This window comes from Cavia porcellus, unplaced genomic scaffold, assembly GCF_034190915.1.
Source record: "Cavia porcellus strain 051 isolate PalLab524CR breed Dunkin Hartley unplaced genomic scaffold, mCavPor4.1 scaffold_4, whole genome shotgun sequence".
Taxonomy (NCBI): Eukaryota; Metazoa; Chordata; class Mammalia; order Rodentia; family Caviidae; genus Cavia; species Cavia porcellus.
Window position 1 is genome coordinate 53,835,774 of NW_026947487.1, and position 18,419 is coordinate 53,854,192.

The 18,419-nt window shown below is 59.9% G+C and overlaps 1 protein-coding gene across 1 annotated transcript in view; it reads left to right on the forward strand.

The window, feature by feature from the left end:
• The window catches only part of Col4a2 (collagen type IV alpha 2 chain), a 116,877-nt gene extending 99,505 nt beyond the window's left edge, over nt 1-17,372 (forward strand). The window contains exons 29-48 of the mRNA XM_063247028.1: nt 965-1,186; nt 3,624-3,785; nt 4,596-4,766; nt 5,012-5,155; nt 6,279-6,401; nt 6,644-6,825; nt 7,195-7,258; nt 7,564-7,638; nt 7,994-8,101; nt 8,818-8,925; nt 9,407-9,478; nt 10,241-10,366; nt 10,793-10,909; nt 11,949-12,110; nt 12,197-12,295; nt 12,389-12,535; nt 12,638-12,754; nt 13,326-13,517; nt 14,415-14,701; nt 16,682-17,372. Coding sequence (XP_063103098.1) covers nt 965-1,186; nt 3,624-3,785; nt 4,596-4,766; nt 5,012-5,155; nt 6,279-6,401; nt 6,644-6,825; nt 7,195-7,258; nt 7,564-7,638; nt 7,994-8,101; nt 8,818-8,925; nt 9,407-9,478; nt 10,241-10,366; nt 10,793-10,909; nt 11,949-12,110; nt 12,197-12,295; nt 12,389-12,535; nt 12,638-12,754; nt 13,326-13,517; nt 14,415-14,701; nt 16,682-16,939 — 2,936 coding nt within the window. The 3' untranslated portion in view covers nt 16,940-17,372. The remainder of the gene's footprint in view (nt 1-964; nt 1,187-3,623; nt 3,786-4,595; nt 4,767-5,011; nt 5,156-6,278; nt 6,402-6,643; nt 6,826-7,194; nt 7,259-7,563; nt 7,639-7,993; nt 8,102-8,817; nt 8,926-9,406; nt 9,479-10,240; nt 10,367-10,792; nt 10,910-11,948; nt 12,111-12,196; nt 12,296-12,388; nt 12,536-12,637; nt 12,755-13,325; nt 13,518-14,414; nt 14,702-16,681) is intronic.
• Nucleotides 17,373-18,419: the final 1,047 nt, after the last annotated feature.

Consider the following 18,419-nt stretch of genomic DNA (forward strand, 5'->3'; position numbering starts at 1 on the left):
CCAGGTGGCAGTGGGGACTACAGGGACCCATGCATCCCCACTTCCACGGCACAGTCCAGGGTCCTTGCTGTGGTGAAGTAATGATTCCTGAAGGCTAGCAACCCACCAACGCTAGCCCCCCCCCATCCCCCATGAAGCTCGGGTCCCAGTGTCAGACAGCCGCCTCTCAGGTCACCATCCCCAGCCAAGTCCCCAAGCTGCTCAGAAGCACCAGATCTGAGGGGGTGGCTTTATCAGCCTCAGACTGTTACGTGGGCAGAGCTGGCTGGTGGCTGTGACACCTCTGCCTTCGGAAACCTGACTTTCCTTCCCCATGCACAAGCCCCCCAGCTGCCTGCACTCCTCAAATGGGGACCTAAACATGTACAGCACTCCCGGGTCAATAGCACCCCAGAGCCACCGCCCACAGTGTCCTTGGGTATGGATGTTGGGCATGTGTGGTTAGCAGAGGTCTGCAGCACTGTCTACTCCCACCGAGCTCCCAGCAGCTGATCCCAGCCCAGAGTGTGGCCTCTGTCCCCAAGGGCCGTCGTCTTTCCGGGCTCTTCTGCTTATGCCCCAGCCATGGCAGGGCCCAGGACCAAGAGCCCAGAAAGGGGCATGATGCTCACAGACCACAGGAAGGTGGAGACAGCCACAGTCCCTACATCCCAGTGTGGGCTGCATGATATGGGACACGCAGAGGGCACCGTCCTCCAGTGCCTGCCACTCACTACAATGTCCCTCCCACCCCCGTTCCCCCTGCACATGCAGGAGACTAGCGTACCAAGCACGGGAACCAGGACCAAGCCACACATGACCCAGACATCCTGGCTGTTTCAGGACAGGGCTCAATGCCAGAGGGAAACAGGGTCATCGAGGAGAAGGGCACTGTGACTGCCAGGCCCTGGCGTTTCCAGCCTCCTCCCAGCAACTGCTCAGGTGACAGTGCTGACACAGGCTGAGATACTCCATTTCCTTTTAGGGTTCATAGGACCCCGAGGATCCAAAGGTGCTGTGGGCCTCCCTGGTCCAGAAGGACTCCAGGGCCCTAATGGCCTCCCAGGCCCTGCAGGGCCCCCTGGAGACAGGGGCATTCCTGGAGAGGTGCTAGGGGCCCAGCCCGGGCCCCGGGGGGACGCTGGGCTGCCTGGATACCCCGGCCTGAAAGGTGCCCCTGGAGAGCGAGGACCCCCTGGATTTAGAGGTGAGTCCCATGTCAGGGTGGGGCATCCCCTACCAGGGTTAGGAATCCCCAGGGAGTCTGTGAGTGGTGACCACAGGAAATGCTGCCAGCTGCCACCCTCCCTCCTGGCACTGTGTGCCCATTGCAGGTGTCACTGATGCAGTCACCTTCCCCGGCCAGCAGAGTATGGCCTGGAGGCCTCTGCCACCCACCCTGAACTATGCTGCCTGGGCCACTGTGTGAACCAGACTGTCAGGCCTTGTGTAAATGCCCCTGAGCAGGGCACAGGAGTAGCCCAAGGGATTGGGGTGGACCCCAACATGCAGCTTCCGTCCTGACATCCACAGCGCCCTGGCAGGTGCTTGGCACAGTGCACTCAATCTCAGCCCTGAGCAGGGCACTGGCTGGCTACACCTGGCACTCAGCCCAGCCAGCCCCAGCAAAGATGGTGTCTCGAGGTGGCACTGTCTCAGTCCTCTCTGCCTCTGCCCACTTGGCCAGGGAGTGTGTTCTTCCCCAGGCTCTGCAATGTCACTGGCATCCTGCCTAGTGAATCTTACAGCCAGGGCAGGCTGGGCAGTGATGGGCAGCTAGGAGCCCAAGGAGCTCAAAGTGGGACTTGATCTTTGGAAGACTCTGTCAGTATCCCCAGAAGAGAGGACATGGGTGGCCAGTTTAGATGATAGCTGGGCTGGCCAGCTCCCTGGCTAGGTGCCACAGGAGCAGAGACAGGGATGTAGCCTGGAGAGGAAGGAGGAGGCTGAGACGGCAGCACACAGAGGTGCACACAGACAGGGACTCATGCGAATACCTCACACAGGCACACACAGCATGCGGGTGGGCGGGGACATCATGCTCCAGCCCAGGCCGTGGTGGTGACCTGCAGGCCCACACTGTGCCTCCCTGCAGAGCTGTCCAGGTGAAGCCACTGCCCGTGGCCCCGGAGCAGAGTGGGCAGGCCATGCAGGGCCATGGCTCATCCCAGTCGGCACTCTGTAAGCGGAGGCCAACCTGAAACTCGGCTCAGGGGGACAATCGCAGCAAGTGAGAGAGGACGGAGCCCCCAAATGACCCAGCCAGGCCTGGCCGCCGCAGCCCAAGTCCATAGCCTGCCACGCGTCCTCCCTGGTCATACACAGGCCCCACTGGCCCCCATGCACCCCGAGGCCTCCATCAACTCAGATGTGCGCAGACTCACAGTGAGACCCAAGACTCACTGGCCCTGGGTGATGACTGTGCCCCGCCAGGCTCCTAGAGAGGTGCACAGGAGCACCAGCCGTGCGCACAGACACATGTACAAAGTGTGCTGTAAAAGTTAACATGCCACTCATTAACTGGCTGGAATGGCACAGTCTGTAACCCCAGTATTCGGGAGGCTGAGGCAGGAGGATCACTGCGAGATCCAGCCCAGCCTGGACTACACAGTGAATTTGAAGCCAGCCTGAACTGCCTAGAGAAACCCTGTCTCAAAGAGATAATAAATACGTAAATAAATATAAACAAATAAAATTCTACTCAATAAAGACAAAACATTTGCCCAGGCAGGGCAGCACACAGCTATAATCCCAGCAGGAGAAAAACTGTGAGTGCGAGGCCAGCCTGGCTATGTGAGTGAAGTGAGGCCAGCCTGGACCATCTGTCAAGACCAGACCGTCTTAAAAAAAAAAAATTTTGATCAGCAAAAGTAAAGTATTTGTGCCCCAAAATTAGAAGGAATATGCCATTCATATCCCCTACCCTAAGAGCAAACTAGGACCTGTAAGAAAAATACCAGACTCCCCAAAGAGAAACACAAGCAAATACAAAAACCCCACCAGACAGCACACTGGAAGGTTAGAGACCCAGCCGTGAACCTCCCTCCACCACCCTGCTGGGTCTTAGCTCCCCTCTGAACTTGGGGCCCAGTGCCGGGGAAACACAGCAGACAGAAAACTGGTGCAATTGCTGAAATCAGGGTGACAGTTAAACGTGTTTGCTGTGGCCACTAGGCTGACTTCCTGGCCACTTCCTTAAGGAGGTCACCGCCCCAGAGCACGATCTGTGCGTCAAGCCCCCACGTGCCCGCAGGGCTGTTTCATTTGTTGAGATCTGCAGAGAAGATATTTACATATGGGAAATGCTGGAAATGTAAGGCCCAGTGAACAGAGCCAGGTTCCGGTGTGTTCACATTGTACTGTCAGCCCTGCAGATCTCTCTCCCTCTGTGTGTATACGCGTGCGCACTCGTGTGTATATGTGTGTGTAAGCACGGGTGCATGCATGCATGCATGTATTTATTGGGCTAGAAAAGTCAGGAAGGAAGCTGGCCAGAATATCAGTGACCATCCTGGGGTAAGGATCTGAGCCCCTGCACTTCCTTACATGTCCGGACTTTCTGGACCTAGACCCCGAGACACCTCTGCAGGCTGAGCCAGGAGCTGGGAGACCCGGCCTCACCACTGTCTTCTCCATGTCCACAGGGAGCCAGGGGATGCCCGGGATGCCAGGGCTGAAGGGCCAGGTGGGCTTCCCCGGACCCTCGGGCCAGCCAGGACTGCCTGGACCTCCAGGACAGCATGGATTCCCAGGAGCTCCTGGCCCAGAAGGGCCTCTGGGACTGCCCGGAACACCAGGCAGGGAAGGTAGGAGCCCAGGGAGGGGAGGGGTTCTCAAACTGTGTTCCAGGGAGCCTCAAAGAGCTGCTTTAGGGTTCTAAGAACAAGACATGTATTTCGCCAGGGAGAATTTAAACAGCCTGGGCAGTGGGCTCCTCTGTTTGCCTGTTGTATGTACTGGGGTTCAGGGGAAGATTTTATTAGAGAGAAAAGAAATTTCCACTGCAAAAGTTTAGCCCACTGGTCCTATTTGGAGGCCCTGGGAAACTGGAGGAGATGTCCGGTAATCCTGGCATGCACCAGACATTTTCTGCATCTGGGAATATCCCCTGGGCCAGTCTGGAACTCCTGGGCTCAAGCAACTCTCTCACCTCAGGGGCAGAAGCACTGAATGCCTGGCTAAGGGTTAGGTGGCAGCTGAGGCACAGCCAGGCCCTGGCAGCTTTTAACAGAGAAGGGCAGTAGGGACGGACTGCAGGAGGTAGCGGGCAGCTCATGGTGGGATCCAGTGTGAGACAGGGGGCATGGCAGTGGCCGGGGGCACTGGAAGTCAGGACAGCAAAGTGACCAGGCATGCGGAAGACCAGAGCAACAGGGAGGGGACCTGGAGCTCAGGACAGATGGCCGGGCAGTGCCGCTGAGCCCAGAGACTGTGTCCCTACACAAGTGGCACTGCCTGGAGTCCCACACCCGCCACCACCTGGATTTGACCTGGCCCGGAGCTCTGTGCCCTTCTCCCCTCTCCAAGGAACCAGAGGTCTAGACCGGGGCCTCAGCTGAGTCCGTCTGAGGAACGCTCTCCGTATCACCTCAAATGTGCCTTTCCCACCCTAACAGGTCTGCCAGGGGACAGGGGTGACCGTGGCGACACAGGTGCCCCAGGCCCTGTGGGGATGAAAGGTCTCGCTGGTGACAGAGGTGACGCTGGTGCAGCGGGTGACCGAGGCCAGCCAGGAACGCCCGGCTTTAAAGGAATGAGCGGGATGCCTGGCAGCCCCGGGCCAAAAGGTAACCAGGTGGCAGCAGCAGGGTGGGGCTGGTCCCTGCCACTCAGGCAGCTGTCCAGTCCCTGCTCTGCCCCTAGGCCGCTATTGTTCTTCCCGCAGGACCTGGGACCTCTTTCTGCTCTGTTCCCACGTCCATCCATAAATCAGAGCCACTGTCCTCCTATGTCCCCATACTGCATATCAGATACCAGGGCCTGACGGGTCCCCACCCTGGTTCCCACTAAAGGCCACCTTCCTTTGCTGCAGGGGACAGAGGCTCGCCGGGCATGGAAGGCTTCCAGGGCATGGTCGGGCTCAAAGGAAGGCCGGGACTCCCAGGCACCAAGGGCGAGGCCGGGCTCTTCGGGCTGCCCGGTGTGAGGGGTCCGCCTGGCCAGCCCGGCGGGAAAGGTATGGGTCTGCGGGGTCATTCTGAAACCAGAATGGGGGGAGCTGCCGGCAGCAGCCCTGGCGTCGATGAAGTGAGGGACACATTCACAGCTGCGTCTTTATCTTCTTTATCGTTACTAGCACGCGTTTGCGGGCGCTGTGGTCACAACGTGGTCTTTCGTGGCGTCTGCATTCCCTGTGTCCCTCCCCGCACCCCTCCCCCTCTGCCTCGTGGGCCCTTCTGTCTGCAGATTTCCCCCTCTGTCTCCATTCCCTGTTTTTCCTGTGCTCTCTGTTCACGCTTGGGCTTCTCGACGTTTGAGATTGCGCGATGCATTCCGCTCAGTGCCATGGTCTCAGGTCCCCACCTTCTCTCACGGGACTGGCGCACGCCTGGTGTGCGAGCGCACCTCTCCTTACCCGCTTTCTGCTCCGAGCTGTGCTGATGCATGTGGGTTGTGTGGGTCCCTGACATTCCATGCGGAGATCTGGAGGCGGAAATAGCGACAGTGGGGAGGCCCGGAGGGGGGGAGGGGGCACTGATGCAGGCGCCCAGAGGGGCACAGGTGTCTCCTTTACTTTTCTCTCGTATTGGGACAAGATACCCGCCCCTCCAAATGAGGACAGGAAAAGTTTATCTAGCATACAGCACTTTGGAGGTTTTAGTCCACACTCAGCTGGCTCCGAGGCAGGGTGGCCTCGCTAAAGGGTGGCTGCTCATGGCAGCTACCAGGGATGAGAGAGAAAGGGCGGAAGCGGAAGGGAGGCTCCTTCTCGCAGTATATTGAACGCAGGCTCCGCCCCTGGCGGGTGCAGCACTCACACCACCAATCCCAGCGCTAGACAGCGAACCAATCACACATGCTAGACTCAGCCGCCTTCTAAAGGCCCGCCCCCATGACCGGGCGAGGCTTTGAGGGGAGATCCAGACACAAACCATGATGGTGGGTTTGCAGAAGGGCCAGGACTCAGCACCCCTTGCCACACCCAGAGCCAGGCCTGCTCACCCGACCTGCGTGGGCACTCGGAGCTGGGGCCATGGGGTCAAGCATCCCTGGAGGAGCGCAGCACAGACCGAGGGCCTTATCTGCCTTTGTGCCGCAGTCTGAGGTCACGGGAAGTGATGGTTTCTGCTTCCATTCAGGTACCCGCGGGGACCCAGGTCCCCCAGGACCCCCTCCCGTCATCCTGCCCGGGATGAAGCACATTAAGGGAGAGAAAGGCGACGAAGGGCCCATGGGGCTGAAAGGGCACCTGGGCTTGAAAGGTGAGGCTCCCCACACCCCAGCCTGCTCCTGCGACCAGCCAGCCCTGTGTGGCCAAGGTCCCCAGCCCCACTGCTTGCCCAGGGTGTCCACACAAGGGCTTGCAGGGTCCTCTGATGCCTGAGCACCCCGAACTCCCGTCCTCAGCTATATGGCCTGGGGGTGACAGGTGCTGCCCGATTCCAGACAGTCCTTGGGGGTAGGGGCCTTCCCCACTGACAGGGCACTCTGGGTCTTCCTGTAGGTGTCCAGGGCATGCCAGGTATCCCGGGGCAGGCAGGAATCCCGGGGCTTCCTGGAAGGCCTGGCCACATCAAAGGAATCAAAGGTGACATCGGCCTGCCTGGCTCACCTGGCCAGCCAGGCTTCCCCGGCGTGGTCGGCCCACCGGGGATCATCGGCTTTCCGGGCTTCACAGGCAGCCGGGTGAGTGTGGGGTGTGCACAGCCTGCTCCATAGGCTCCTCTGCCCTGATCAGTGTCCACTGAGGTGGCAATGGCCACAGAGCAACTGCAAAGCTGGCCACCCAGGCCATCCTGGACTGCAGTGGCTTGAAGCCCCGGCCACCCTCATGTGGGCCTTTGGGCATGACACTTGGTGTCTGTGTTTTTTATGTTCCCTTGAGGGAGCAGAGCTGAAGTCCCAGAGACCAGAGCTGCTCTGTGGCCCAGCCTGGACTCAAAAATCGCCCGTCTCAAGCGCTGTTGTGTTCATGGGCATGAGACAAGGCAACACTTCAGAGCCACATGATGTCACTGCGTCCCCCTAAGTAGCTTCCCCTGTGCTTTTCCATAGGGGGACAAGGGTGCTCCAGGAAGAATAGGCCTGTTCGGTGAGGTCGGCCAGCCTGGGGACCTTGGTGAGTGTCGGTGGCTCCTTCAGGGCCAGTCAGGCGAGAGGGGTGGTGTGGGACCTGTGATCCTCTGGAAGCCATTGTTCTTGTTAAAACCAGGAAAAGCCAGGCATACACCTCTCATCCCAGCACTCAGGAGCTGAGGCAAGAGGATTGCTATGAGTTCAAGGCCAACCTAGGCTACATAGCAAGACCCTGTCTCAAAATAATGAAACAAAGCAAAACAGAAAGATTAGGCACCACAGGAGGAACAAAACCTATCACCTTCCTTCCCAGAGAGCTCTTCCAACCCAGCTTTCTCCATGTGACAGGTGACACAGGGGACACAATCAATTTACCAGGAAGCCCAGGCCTGAAGGGAGAGCGTGGCGCCATAGGGACTCCAGGTATGCGGCACTTTCCATTCCTGCAGAGCCGGCCTCCCATGTTCCCCACCCAGCCTGGGGTGCAGCTTCCTGGAGAGTCCCTGGGACTGTTTGCCAGGCCTGGTGCCCAGCAGAAGACGGGGTGCCAGCAGTGGGGATTAGACGTCGTTGGCTTGTGGGCACTATCATCATGGTATCCAGGGCTCACCAGCCAGGTGCCATCCTGAGGCTGACACCACAGTCCCAGCAGAAGTGAGCTGAGGCAAAGGCGGGTGTGGACTCGGGGTGACCTGTGACGTGGCCATGGAGCCCATGGGCGCTGGGCCTCCTTAGAGCAGCACATGGAACACCATCCAAGCCACCCGCTGTGTTCCAGGTCTGAAGGGATTCTTCGGAGAGAGAGGAGCCCAGGGCGAGGTCGGCTTCCCTGGCATCACGGGTCTGGCCGGACCCCAGGGCCCCCCCGGACTCAAAGGACAGCCAGGTAAGGCCGGAGCCTCGCGCACGCTGCACCCCACACTTACCCACCCAGATCATCCAGAGAGGAGCAGGGTGGTGTGCTGACTGGCAGCGCCCTGGACCAGCCAGGCCCTGTCACAATGTGGGTCCTTGCAGGGGTTGGTCCACTGACTGTCCCCCAAGTCAGTGGAGAGTGCTGCCCAGAGCTGATCCCCACTGTACCATGGCTGCCACTGTCCCTCTGTGCACCCCTGGTCAGAGGATGATTCTGAAGCATCACTCGCCCATCCTTAGCAGAGTGGAGTCTGCAGGATAGGACAAGAATAAACAATCACACGATATTCTGGAGGCTGAGGGGAGAGGGTCTCAAGTTCAAGTCCAGCCAGCAGCGTAGCAAGACCCTGTGTCAAAATAACAAATAAAGGCTAGGGAAGGAGCTCAGTGCAAAGTCTTGGGGTTCCATCCCTGGTGCCACCACACCCATACTCACACACGTACACATGTGTACTTCTTTCTCTTTAGCAAGGCTGAGTTGACCCCACTGAACCAAGTAAGGGTGGCCCCTGGGCCACAGCTTTGTAGAGGGACAGCTCTGTAGAGAGACAAGGATAGTTTCCAGTTCTGCAGCTTGGAGCTGCAGCCCCAGTGTACTTCGCCAATCAGGGAGGCCACATATTGGGATGAAGTCCCTGGGCCTCCAGGGTCTCCCGTGGGCTCTGAACTAACACCGTTTCCCTCCAGGCTTCCCGGGACTGACAGGGGTGCAGGGGCCACAAGGGGACCCTGGTCGAATTGGATTCCCTGGAGAGAAAGGAGACGATGGCTGGCCCGGCATACCCGGCTTGCCAGGTGAGGCCACCCTCCAGGGACCTGCATGGGGCCCTCTGGACAGTGCAGCTGGGAGGGCCACAAGGCCTTGAGGACAGTGCAGCTGGGAGGGCCCCATCAGCCCAAGCAGTGCCATGGGCCACCTGCACACTGCCACCTCATGTTGCGTCACAGGGTGTGGTGACACAAGCCTATAATCCCAGCTCTCAGGAGGCTGAGGCAGGAGGATCCCTGTGAGTTTGAGGCTAGCCAGGAAGGCTGCAGGAAGGGAAGTGGTGCTCAGGTCTCTGCCCACAGCTGCAGACCCTGACAGCACCTGTGTAGACTTGGCATGGGCCCTGGGTCACAGCAGAGGACACCTGGCTCCCAGTCCTGCTGGCTGGGCCGGCAGTGCATGCAGAGGCTGGTGGCAAGCCAAGGGGACTGTGCTGAAGGGGCCCCAGGGGGCTCCACCAGCAGGACCCTGCTGTCTCCCCTGTGTGACTGACCTGAGACCCTGCAGGTTTCCCGGGACAGCGTGGCATCAGCGGACTACACGGCCTGCCTGGCCCTAAGGGCTCCCCTGGCTCCCCAGGTGAGCGCAGGGGTGCAACCCCTCACATGGGGCGGGGTGGGGCGGGGCCAGGGCAGGGGGTCCTGTATACCAGTTTCCCTACAATTCACAAAAGCCAGCTGGCCATGCCCAGTGCAGGAGAATCATATTCAAGTGCTTTCTGCATCTGCCTGCTTCCTGCCCCCCCTATTCTGTTTTGCTCCGTTTATTCTCTGGGTCACACCTCGGGATGCTCCAGCGTGTGTCTGCTTCACTGCACCTCGCATCCCGGTCTCCAGGAGCTTCTGCTGTCCCCCTGCAGGGCTAAGCAGAGCAGTTAAAATACATTTAAACGGGGGACCATCACCCAGGGACTTGCAGCTTTTATTCAGACGCATTCTCCCAGTGCTCCTGTACCCGAATACTTGCCTGCACGCACCAGGAATGCGTGTGTTCCCGCACTCACTCAGTAACAGCACTTGCAGAGCAGTGAGAAGAGGCAAGGAATCCTCGGCCTTGACGGTGGCCAGGGAGGAGTCCCAGCATCAGCATGTTCTGGAAACCCATCAAAGCGCAGCACCACCCAGGGTGTGCACAACCCCGGGGGCCTCCTCCCCTCTGGAGTGTGGGTCCCCTAAATTGTGGGACCCTGGAGTCAGAGATACTGATGCAGGGTTCCATCAGGAATAAATCTCCGGGCCGCCTGAGTCTGGGCTCCCGAGGTAGCCAACTGTCCCTTTATTGGGTACATCCCTTTGGCATGGCCACACTCATTCATCACCACCCTGCATTCACATCCTGCAGGTGCGGACATGCCTGGAGACCCAGGCTTTCCTGGCCCTGCTGGGGACAGAGGTGACCCTGGGGAGCCCAACACCTTCCCCGGCCCCACAGGAGTACCTGGACAGAAGGGGGCACAAGGAGCTCCAGGTGAGACCATGGCTTGGGGCTGCTGTGACTTTGGGGGTGCCCCAGTGTTGGTCATTGCCCCCTCATATATGGCTGGGGACCCCTCTGACCCCACTCCCTCTGGGCCCCAGGACCTGAGGGATACCTCTAGAGAGAATGGCAATGGCGGCATGACCCCCAGGGGCCCACAGAGTCAGAGGGGCAGAGCTGAGTGACGCTGTCCCTCAGCATGGTGGCGAGGACCCTGCGGGGGCAGCCCCTGCTAGGCACTTGGGGGCTCGTGTGCTGGTGACCCCGAGCAACTGCAGGACACAACTGCTTCCCCCCACCCCCGGCTCCCCTTGCGTCACCATCTGACCTCGTGAGGCTGGACCTCCAAGCCCGCCAGTGGGGGATGAGTCTGGAAAGCTGGGTGCTGGCACCAAGCACAGGCCTTCTGTCTTCCAGGGGATCGAGGCCCAGCCGGGAGACCCGGAATGCAAGGTTTCCCCGGTATCAGCCCATCGTCCAACATCTCTGGGCTGCCAGGGGATGCTGGCTCGCCTGGGATTTTTGGCCTGAAAGGTAAGCGGTGGGGTGGGGTCATGGGCGGGGCCTCCTGGGGCGTGGCTTATGGAGTGGGCGGGTCCCGAGTATCGGTGGGGCCTTGGCATTGCAGGCCATGGCTCATATGACCCAGTTTGCCTCGCTTCTTCCTCAGACAGTATCACCACACGTCCCTAGTTTGTTCCTCCCCGCCCAGGGTAGTGCCCAAGAAACCCAGCACAAGGCGTGTCCATAACTCCCCGAAGGGGAGAGATGCAGAGATGTGCAGTGGTGCTTCCCCTCACTCAGCTGACAGGTTTAGTCCACACTTCCAAACCACATAGAAGCTGAGTGTGCAAACGAGCTGGTGTAGAGTGGAGGCTGCCAGTCAACAGCTTGTGCATCAGTAACCACAGCAACATTGGGCAGGACAGCCAGAGAGGGAGGCAGCCCCAGAGTCTGCCCACAGATGAAGGGATAAACGAAAATGTGGTGCATATGTGGAATATTATGCAGCCTTCAACAGGGAGGAGACTCTTAACACACTCACTATAACATGGACCAGCACTGAGGACCAGATACTCTGGGAGATATGGCAGTCACACAAGGACAAGTGCTGCATGGTCCCACTCACGTTGAGCCCCTAGGGTGGTCAAGTCCGTCTAGCAGGAAGTAGAATTGCCCCGGGTGAGGGGCTGTGGCTGTGGCAGAGTTGAAAGTTCTGCAGCTCTATTTGGCTGTGATGGTACACACAGACCATCCCAGCACTCAGGAGGCTGAAGCAGGAGAATCGCCATGAGTTTGAGGGCAGCCTCAACTACATAGTGAGACTGTCTCAAACAAGCAAGATGGAAGTCTGGAGAGGGGTGGTGCGCCGGTTGCCAACAGTGGAATGTGCCAGAAGCCACTGAACTATACCTAAAGACAGTTACCATGGGAAACTTTAGGTCACCACGGTTTTTTAAAGTTACCAAGAGGCCCAGCACTCCAAACTGGCCAAGACAGCACAAAAGCCGTTGACTTCAATCTGGCCGCAGTGCAGTGGCCAGGACTGGTCTAAACTCCCTATCGCCCACAGGTTACCCAGGGCCCCAGGGTCCCCCCGGCCCAGCTGCCCTGCCTGGAAGCAAAGGAGACACTGGCAATGCCGGAGCCCCAGGCGTCCCAGGCCCCAAAGGATGGGCTGGGGACCTGGGGCCCCAGGGCCGCCCAGGCGTGTTCGGTGTCCCAGGAGAGAAAGGTGACCATGGTGCTGGTGGTGCCAGGGTGGAGGTGACGGGCACCTCACAGGAGACGTGCCCTGACTTGTGTCCCCTCCGTCTGCAGGGCCCAGGGGTGAACCCGGACTCATGGGCAGCATTGGACCTACTGGAGCTGTGGGTGACAGAGGCCCCAAGGGGCCCAAAGGAGATCAGGGCTTCCCCGGTGAGTAGCCAGCAGCCGGTGCCTTGCATACGCACAGGGAAGAGCAGACCTGCTCTCCACACTCACGGCCCTTCTTCCCCCCCTCCCCCACAGGAGCCCCTGGTTCTGTGGGGTCCCCCGGGATTGCTGGAATCCCCCAGAGGATCTTGGCTCCAGCTGGTGCAATGGGGCCACAGGGCAGGAGGGGTCCTCCCGGGGCTCAGGGCGAGATGGGGCCCCAGGGTCCCCCTGGAGAACCAGGTAGGAGGCTGGTGGGGTTCCAGGGGGAGGGCTCAGGGTTTGGGGTTCACCTCCATCCTCTCAGGCTGCCCCTCCAGGACCCCTCACACAGCCATCTTGCAGGTTTCCGTGGGGCACCAGGGAAGCCCGGACTCCAGGGACGTGGCGGTGTGTCTGCTTTGCCTGGGTTCCGGGGAGACCCAGGGCCCGTGGGCCACCAGGGCCCGATTGGCCAAGAAGGTAGCTGCTGAGGGGTTCGTGGAGGGCACAGAGCAGGGCCAGGGCAGTGCACGGGGTGGGGGACCTGGTTTCCTGCTGTTCCCAGGGTGCCCAGTGGAATGTGGGGTTAGGGTCATAGGACTGAGGGTCAGCAAGGTAGGGGATGGCTGCTAAGCTCAGGAGACACAGGGCCGAGTGCCTGTGTACAAGAGGGGACAGGCCGGGAGTGGCACCCAGCATCCCTGCATCCCTGTACCCAGCATCCCTGCAATCTTTCTGATGAGCCCCGTCTCAGGGAGTCGGGCAGAAGCAGCTGCCTTGAAAATGGGGCACAGGTCACTTTATCAGCACACAGGCCACAGGGAAGGCCACAGACATGGACAGTGTGGGACCCACGCAGGAGAGCGGGCAGTGGGCACAAGCAGGAGATGAGTGGGTTTCGGGCGTGGCAGGGCTGTGTGGAGGCACCCAGGCCCCAGCAGAGCTCGGGGCAGGGTCTCCCGAGTGGCCGAGTGGCCAAGTGGCCGAGCCTACAGTGGGGAGCAAGGAGGAGCCTCCGGCCTCAGTGGCTGAGCTGTGTTCTCTGGCCCAGGGGAGCCCGGCCGCCCAGGGAGCCCAGGGCTGCCTGGCATGCCTGGCCGCAGCGTCAGCATCGGCTACCTGCTGGTGAAGCACAGCCAGACGGAGCAGGAGCCCATGTGCCCAGTGGGCATGAACAAGCTGTGGAGCGGCTACAGCCTGCTGTACTTCGAGGGCCAGGAGAAGGCGCACAACCAGGACCTGGGTAGGCACCCTGGGCAGGCACACGCCTGCCACCTCGAATCCTGTGGTCTCCGCAGGCCCTCCTGATGACCTGGCATGGATTCCCACGGGCTCCCATGTGGCTCCAGCCATGCTGGCCCTAGTCACTAGCTCCATCTCTTGCTTCATTTTTGGCTTTTTGGAGACAGGGTCTCAATGTGTAGTCCAGGCTAGTCTTGAACTTGTGGCAGTCCTCCTGCCTCAGCATCCTGAGTGCTGGGATCACACCTGATTTTTTTTTTTTGCAGTACCGGGGATCAAACTCAGGACCTTGCACTTGCCAAGCAAGCACTTATGTCACTGAGCTAAATCGCCAGACCCTAAACTTCTTGTGTAAATGGGAAACCTGCTTCCCTTGCAGTTCCCTCTCCCCTTAAACTCCACCTGTGCTCCAACAGAGCCCTTGCTGAGGTGGAGCCCCATGAGCAAACAAGACTCTCTTTTAGGGTACTCATAGTTTCTTGGGCTGGTGCTACTAACAACCCCCAAGAGAAGCCAGGCAGGCCTGTCATCCCCACACTCAGGAGGCTGAGGCAGGAGGATCCCTGCTAGTTCAAGGCCAGTCTAGGCTACATAGCGAGAGTCTGTCTCAAACCATCACACAAGAACCCCCAAGAGAGCTGCCTGCCCCCCGACTTCACTTCTGAAGCCCAGCACCCTAGGCGCAGCTTGGTCTGAGGTTTGCAGGGCCAGCTGTGGAGTAGCCAGGCTCTCACAAGGCCACCAAGGCCAGCACAGCAGAAAGGAAGGGCTGCGCCCAGCCCATGTTCTACCCGGGTACCGGGAGGGAAGGGCCAGCCAGAGCCTCAGCTCAGTGGCCTGCAGGTGGCCGCATGGGCCTGGCTGTCCCACAACGCTGTCTGACCCACACCTCCTGCAGGGCTGGCTGGCTCCTGCCTGGCTCGCTTCAGCACCATGCCCTTCCTCTACTGCAACCCGGGTGACGTCTGCTACTACGCCAGCCGCAATGACAAGTCCTACTGGCTGTCCACCACTGCCCCGCTGCCCATGATGCCCGTGGCTGAGGAGGACATCAGGCCCTACATCAGCCGCTGCTCCGTGTGTGAGGCCCCAGCCGTGGCCATCGCGGTGCACAGCCAGGACGTGTCCATCCCCCACTGCCCGGCTGGCTGGCGCAGCCTATGGATCGGATACTCCTTCCTCATGGTGGGTGGCTCTCCCCTCCCACTCCTCTTGTGCCCCTCCCCCTCCCCTTTTCCTGCCCCTCACCTCCCCTTCTCCTCCTCCCCCTCCTTTCCCCTCCTCCTCCCTTCCCCTTCCTCCCTCCCTCTTCTTTCCTCTCCCTCCCCCACCCTCCCTTCCCCTCCTCCCCTTCTCTTTCCCTCTCTCCCCCTCCTCCCTTCTCTTCCCCTCCCACTCCCCCTCTGCATGAAACCAGGTGAAAATCTACTTCCTCTGGTTGACTAAGGACACAGCAATAATACACCAGACAGTTGTCCAGGTGACACACTGCACAAAGGCACCTGAGCCACAGAATGAGAAGGGGAGGGGGCTAGAAGACAGCTTGCATGTTGTTTACGGAGCTCTGGGTCCAGGGATGGTGCTGTTCTCGTCCAGAGGGACGCTGTTAAATCAAAGTTTTGCACACAGTGAGCCTGGGATGAATTTGGCCTTTACTTTGGCACAGGAGCAAAGGCCTTCACAAGAGGTTGAGGCTGAGGAGGCCACAGCTTTAAGGCCCTTGGTCCTGTGTGAGTCCTCCTGAGACCTCACACGCCCTCAGTGGCCTTCAGTGCACACTCGAGGACAAGAGATCTCAGGTTGCTGTTTTACATGACCCCTGGAGCACTTGCTTGCGTGTATATCTATGTGTGTGTGAGTGTGTACATGTGCACGTGTGCAAGTGCGGCACGCTCAGAGCCCCCCAGGCCAGCCCAGCCTCCTCCAGGGATCCTCACCTCAAGTCCCTGGCCCTGTCCTGGGGCCCATTGTCCCCTCTGGGCGTCCTCCTTTGGCCCCCAGCCCAGTGTCTGCAGCATTGAGCAGGTGGGCGCTGCACTCCTTGGAGGCTCCTTAGGGCTGCTGGGTCCCTCAGAGCTGAGGTCACCCTGGCCTCGCCCAGGCGACAGGCAGAGCCAAGCCAGGCCACCCTTCGTGTTAAGGCTGAGGTCGAGATCGGGGCCCCCCCACACCCCAGGAGAAGCCAATCATGTCAGTGCCACCGGAAGTAGAACTTATCCCCAAACTGGTTTCCCTGCAAACCCAGAAGCCTTGCAGCCTAGCAGTTCACCCCTGGGGGGAACTCTTAGTTACACCAGGAGCCCTGTCTGCTTGGAAGCATTGTCACCTGCTGATCTTTCTTTTAAGAAAAGAGTCACCAGGACAGCTCCCCCTTCCGGCCCATACTTCACTCCGATGCCCCGTTAACTTGAGGGCTGAAGGTGGGACCCACTCGTCAGTCCATATCACTTTATGGTGATCCGGAGACTGGATCCACGGTCGTGGTACCTGGCTGCCTCCTCGGTCTTTTAAACTCTTTTCTTTTCAAGACAGTCTCCCACTAAGTTCATGACTTGCTCAGGCTGGTCTGGAATTTACACTCCTTCTGCCTCAGCCTCCCAGAGTGTTGGGGTACAGACCTGGCTATTAATGTTACTTTTAAAATGTTTTATGTTGGGGCTCGGGATGTAGCTCAGCAGCATAAGCACCTGCCTTGCAAGCAGGTGGTCTTAAGTTCGATCCCCGGTATTGATTAAAAAAAAAAAAACACGTTTTATGTTTTCATCTCTTCACCCTGCCATTTAGGTTTGAATGAATGGTTGGGTAGGTTTGTTTAGGTTTTGCTTTTATCAAAATGTAGCCGTCCAGGTCTGCTTGAGGCCCGAGTCATGGCTCATGTATATGAGTGACACCCTGGCCCTGGGTTTGTGCCCCTGCCCAGCTCCACCGAGCCCCCAGCGTCCGGGCCTCGCCCCACACCCGGTTCCCTCAGCAGCAGACAACTGAGCTCAGTGTGTGTGTGTGTGTGTGTGTGTGTGTGTGTGTGTGTGTGTGTTGTACGCGTGCATGTGGCTTGGGTCCATGTCCACGCCAACCCAGAATTTGCCATCCAGTAAACCACAGAGCAGCAAGCAGCGCCTGCCCCAGCATCCAGCCAGGACCCTAACCCCTCCTGCACCCCCACAGCACACGGCCGCAGGGGACGAGGGTGGCGGCCAGTCCCTGGTGTCGCCGGGCAGCTGCCTGGAGGACTTCAGGGCCACGCCATTCATTGAGTGCAACGGCGCCCGAGGGACCTGCCACTACTTCGCCAACAAGTACAGCTTCTGGCTGACCACCATCCCCGAGGCCAGCTTCCAGGGCTCGCCCTCAGCTGACACGCTCAAGGCCGGCCTCATCCGCACGCACATCAGCCGCTGCCAGGTGTGCATGAAGAACTTGTGAGGGCCGAGCGGGCGGCCGGCGTGGTGCTCACCCCTTTCCTAGGACGCTGGCCCCGGCCCGGCCCCTCCCCTCCAAGCCACACCCGCCAGAGGAGCAGGACACTGCAGGACCAGGTGTGGCTCCCACCTCCGAGTCCCCGCACCACGGGCAGCTGTGACCTCCTCACCTCCACCGCTGCCTGGGCCACGGACTCGCCTGGCCTGGGGTCCCCGGGCCCTGCAGAGGTGGCGTGAGCTGTGTCCGGGATTCTCCAAGCTGTGCCAATGTGCATACTTCTGGTGCTCACACCTCACACCTGACAGTGGGGGCCCAGGGAAGTGGTGCCCCTCCTGCGTGCACCTGGCCCCCACCCCGTCCCCTGCAGCCAGCTGCTCCCCTCTGCCCCTCCCGTATAACAGCCTTAAAATAAAAATTGGTTTTAAACATTTCTAAACCCGGAGTGTTGACTGCATTTTCTCACTGCTCCCTTGACTCCCGCAGGCTCCGCCCCTCTATAACTCTCCCGGGCCTGCCCCTACCCTATAGCTCTTCTGACCCCTATGACCCTGCTCCGAGCCCTCTCCCCTCTCAACCCTCCTGGCCCTGCCCCCTGCCCTTCGCCCACCCCCGGCTCCGCCCAGGCTGGTCCCTAGATGGGCAGCTGGGTATGATCTGGACCAGGAAGAGGGCAGTGGGTGAGGGTGGGGTCTAGGGTGGGCGGGGCCAGGAATTGACTGGGTAGAGCCAGGGGCGGGGCCGTGGGGTAGGACCCTGAGCTGGACTCCTGGTAGACTTGGGTGGTCTCACTCGGCTTCCGCAAACACTGTCCTCTTAGGTACTGTCTGTGATGTGGGCCTCGGGTCCTCGTCCTCTTTTGTCAAGGGACAAGCAATGAACTTGGTGCACCCAAAGGGAAGGGAGGGGATAGATCTGCCTCCAGCCATCTGCAGGCCTCCTGCCCAAAGGCCTGCGAAGGTCTGGCAGCCCAAGGCGGGCAGGAGGGCAAGGACTCAGGGAGTAAGCCGGTCTCCCCTGACACCTCGCAGAATAGGTAGCTACAGTGATGCACTTCAGTAACCAGGTACACCATAGGCCGAGGCAGGAGGGCAGCAGGCACCCGGCCAGCCTGAGCAACCTAGCGAGACCATGTCTCACAGTGGAAGGAGGGCAGGGCCTGACTCTAGTGGAGCCTCGCCGAGCACGTGGCATCCTGGGCTCTCCCCACCTAGTGCCAGGAAGACAGCTCTGGCAAGATGGCCCCTCCCTCGGGCCTGAGTGGCCGGTCGCTGCCCTCAGTGGGGGCACTAATGTTCAGGGTCCTCTGGAGATGGGGAGGGAAGGGAAGGAAGGAAGCTCACTGCTCTTCCCCCAGATTCGCCGTCTCACCCTCGGCCCTGGCTCTGAGTGCCAGGTCACCCACGTGCGGCGAGAGCTCAGCTGAGACAGGGAAACCAGCTGCTCCACATCTCTGCCCACCTAAGAAGCCAGGGAGCCCAGGCGT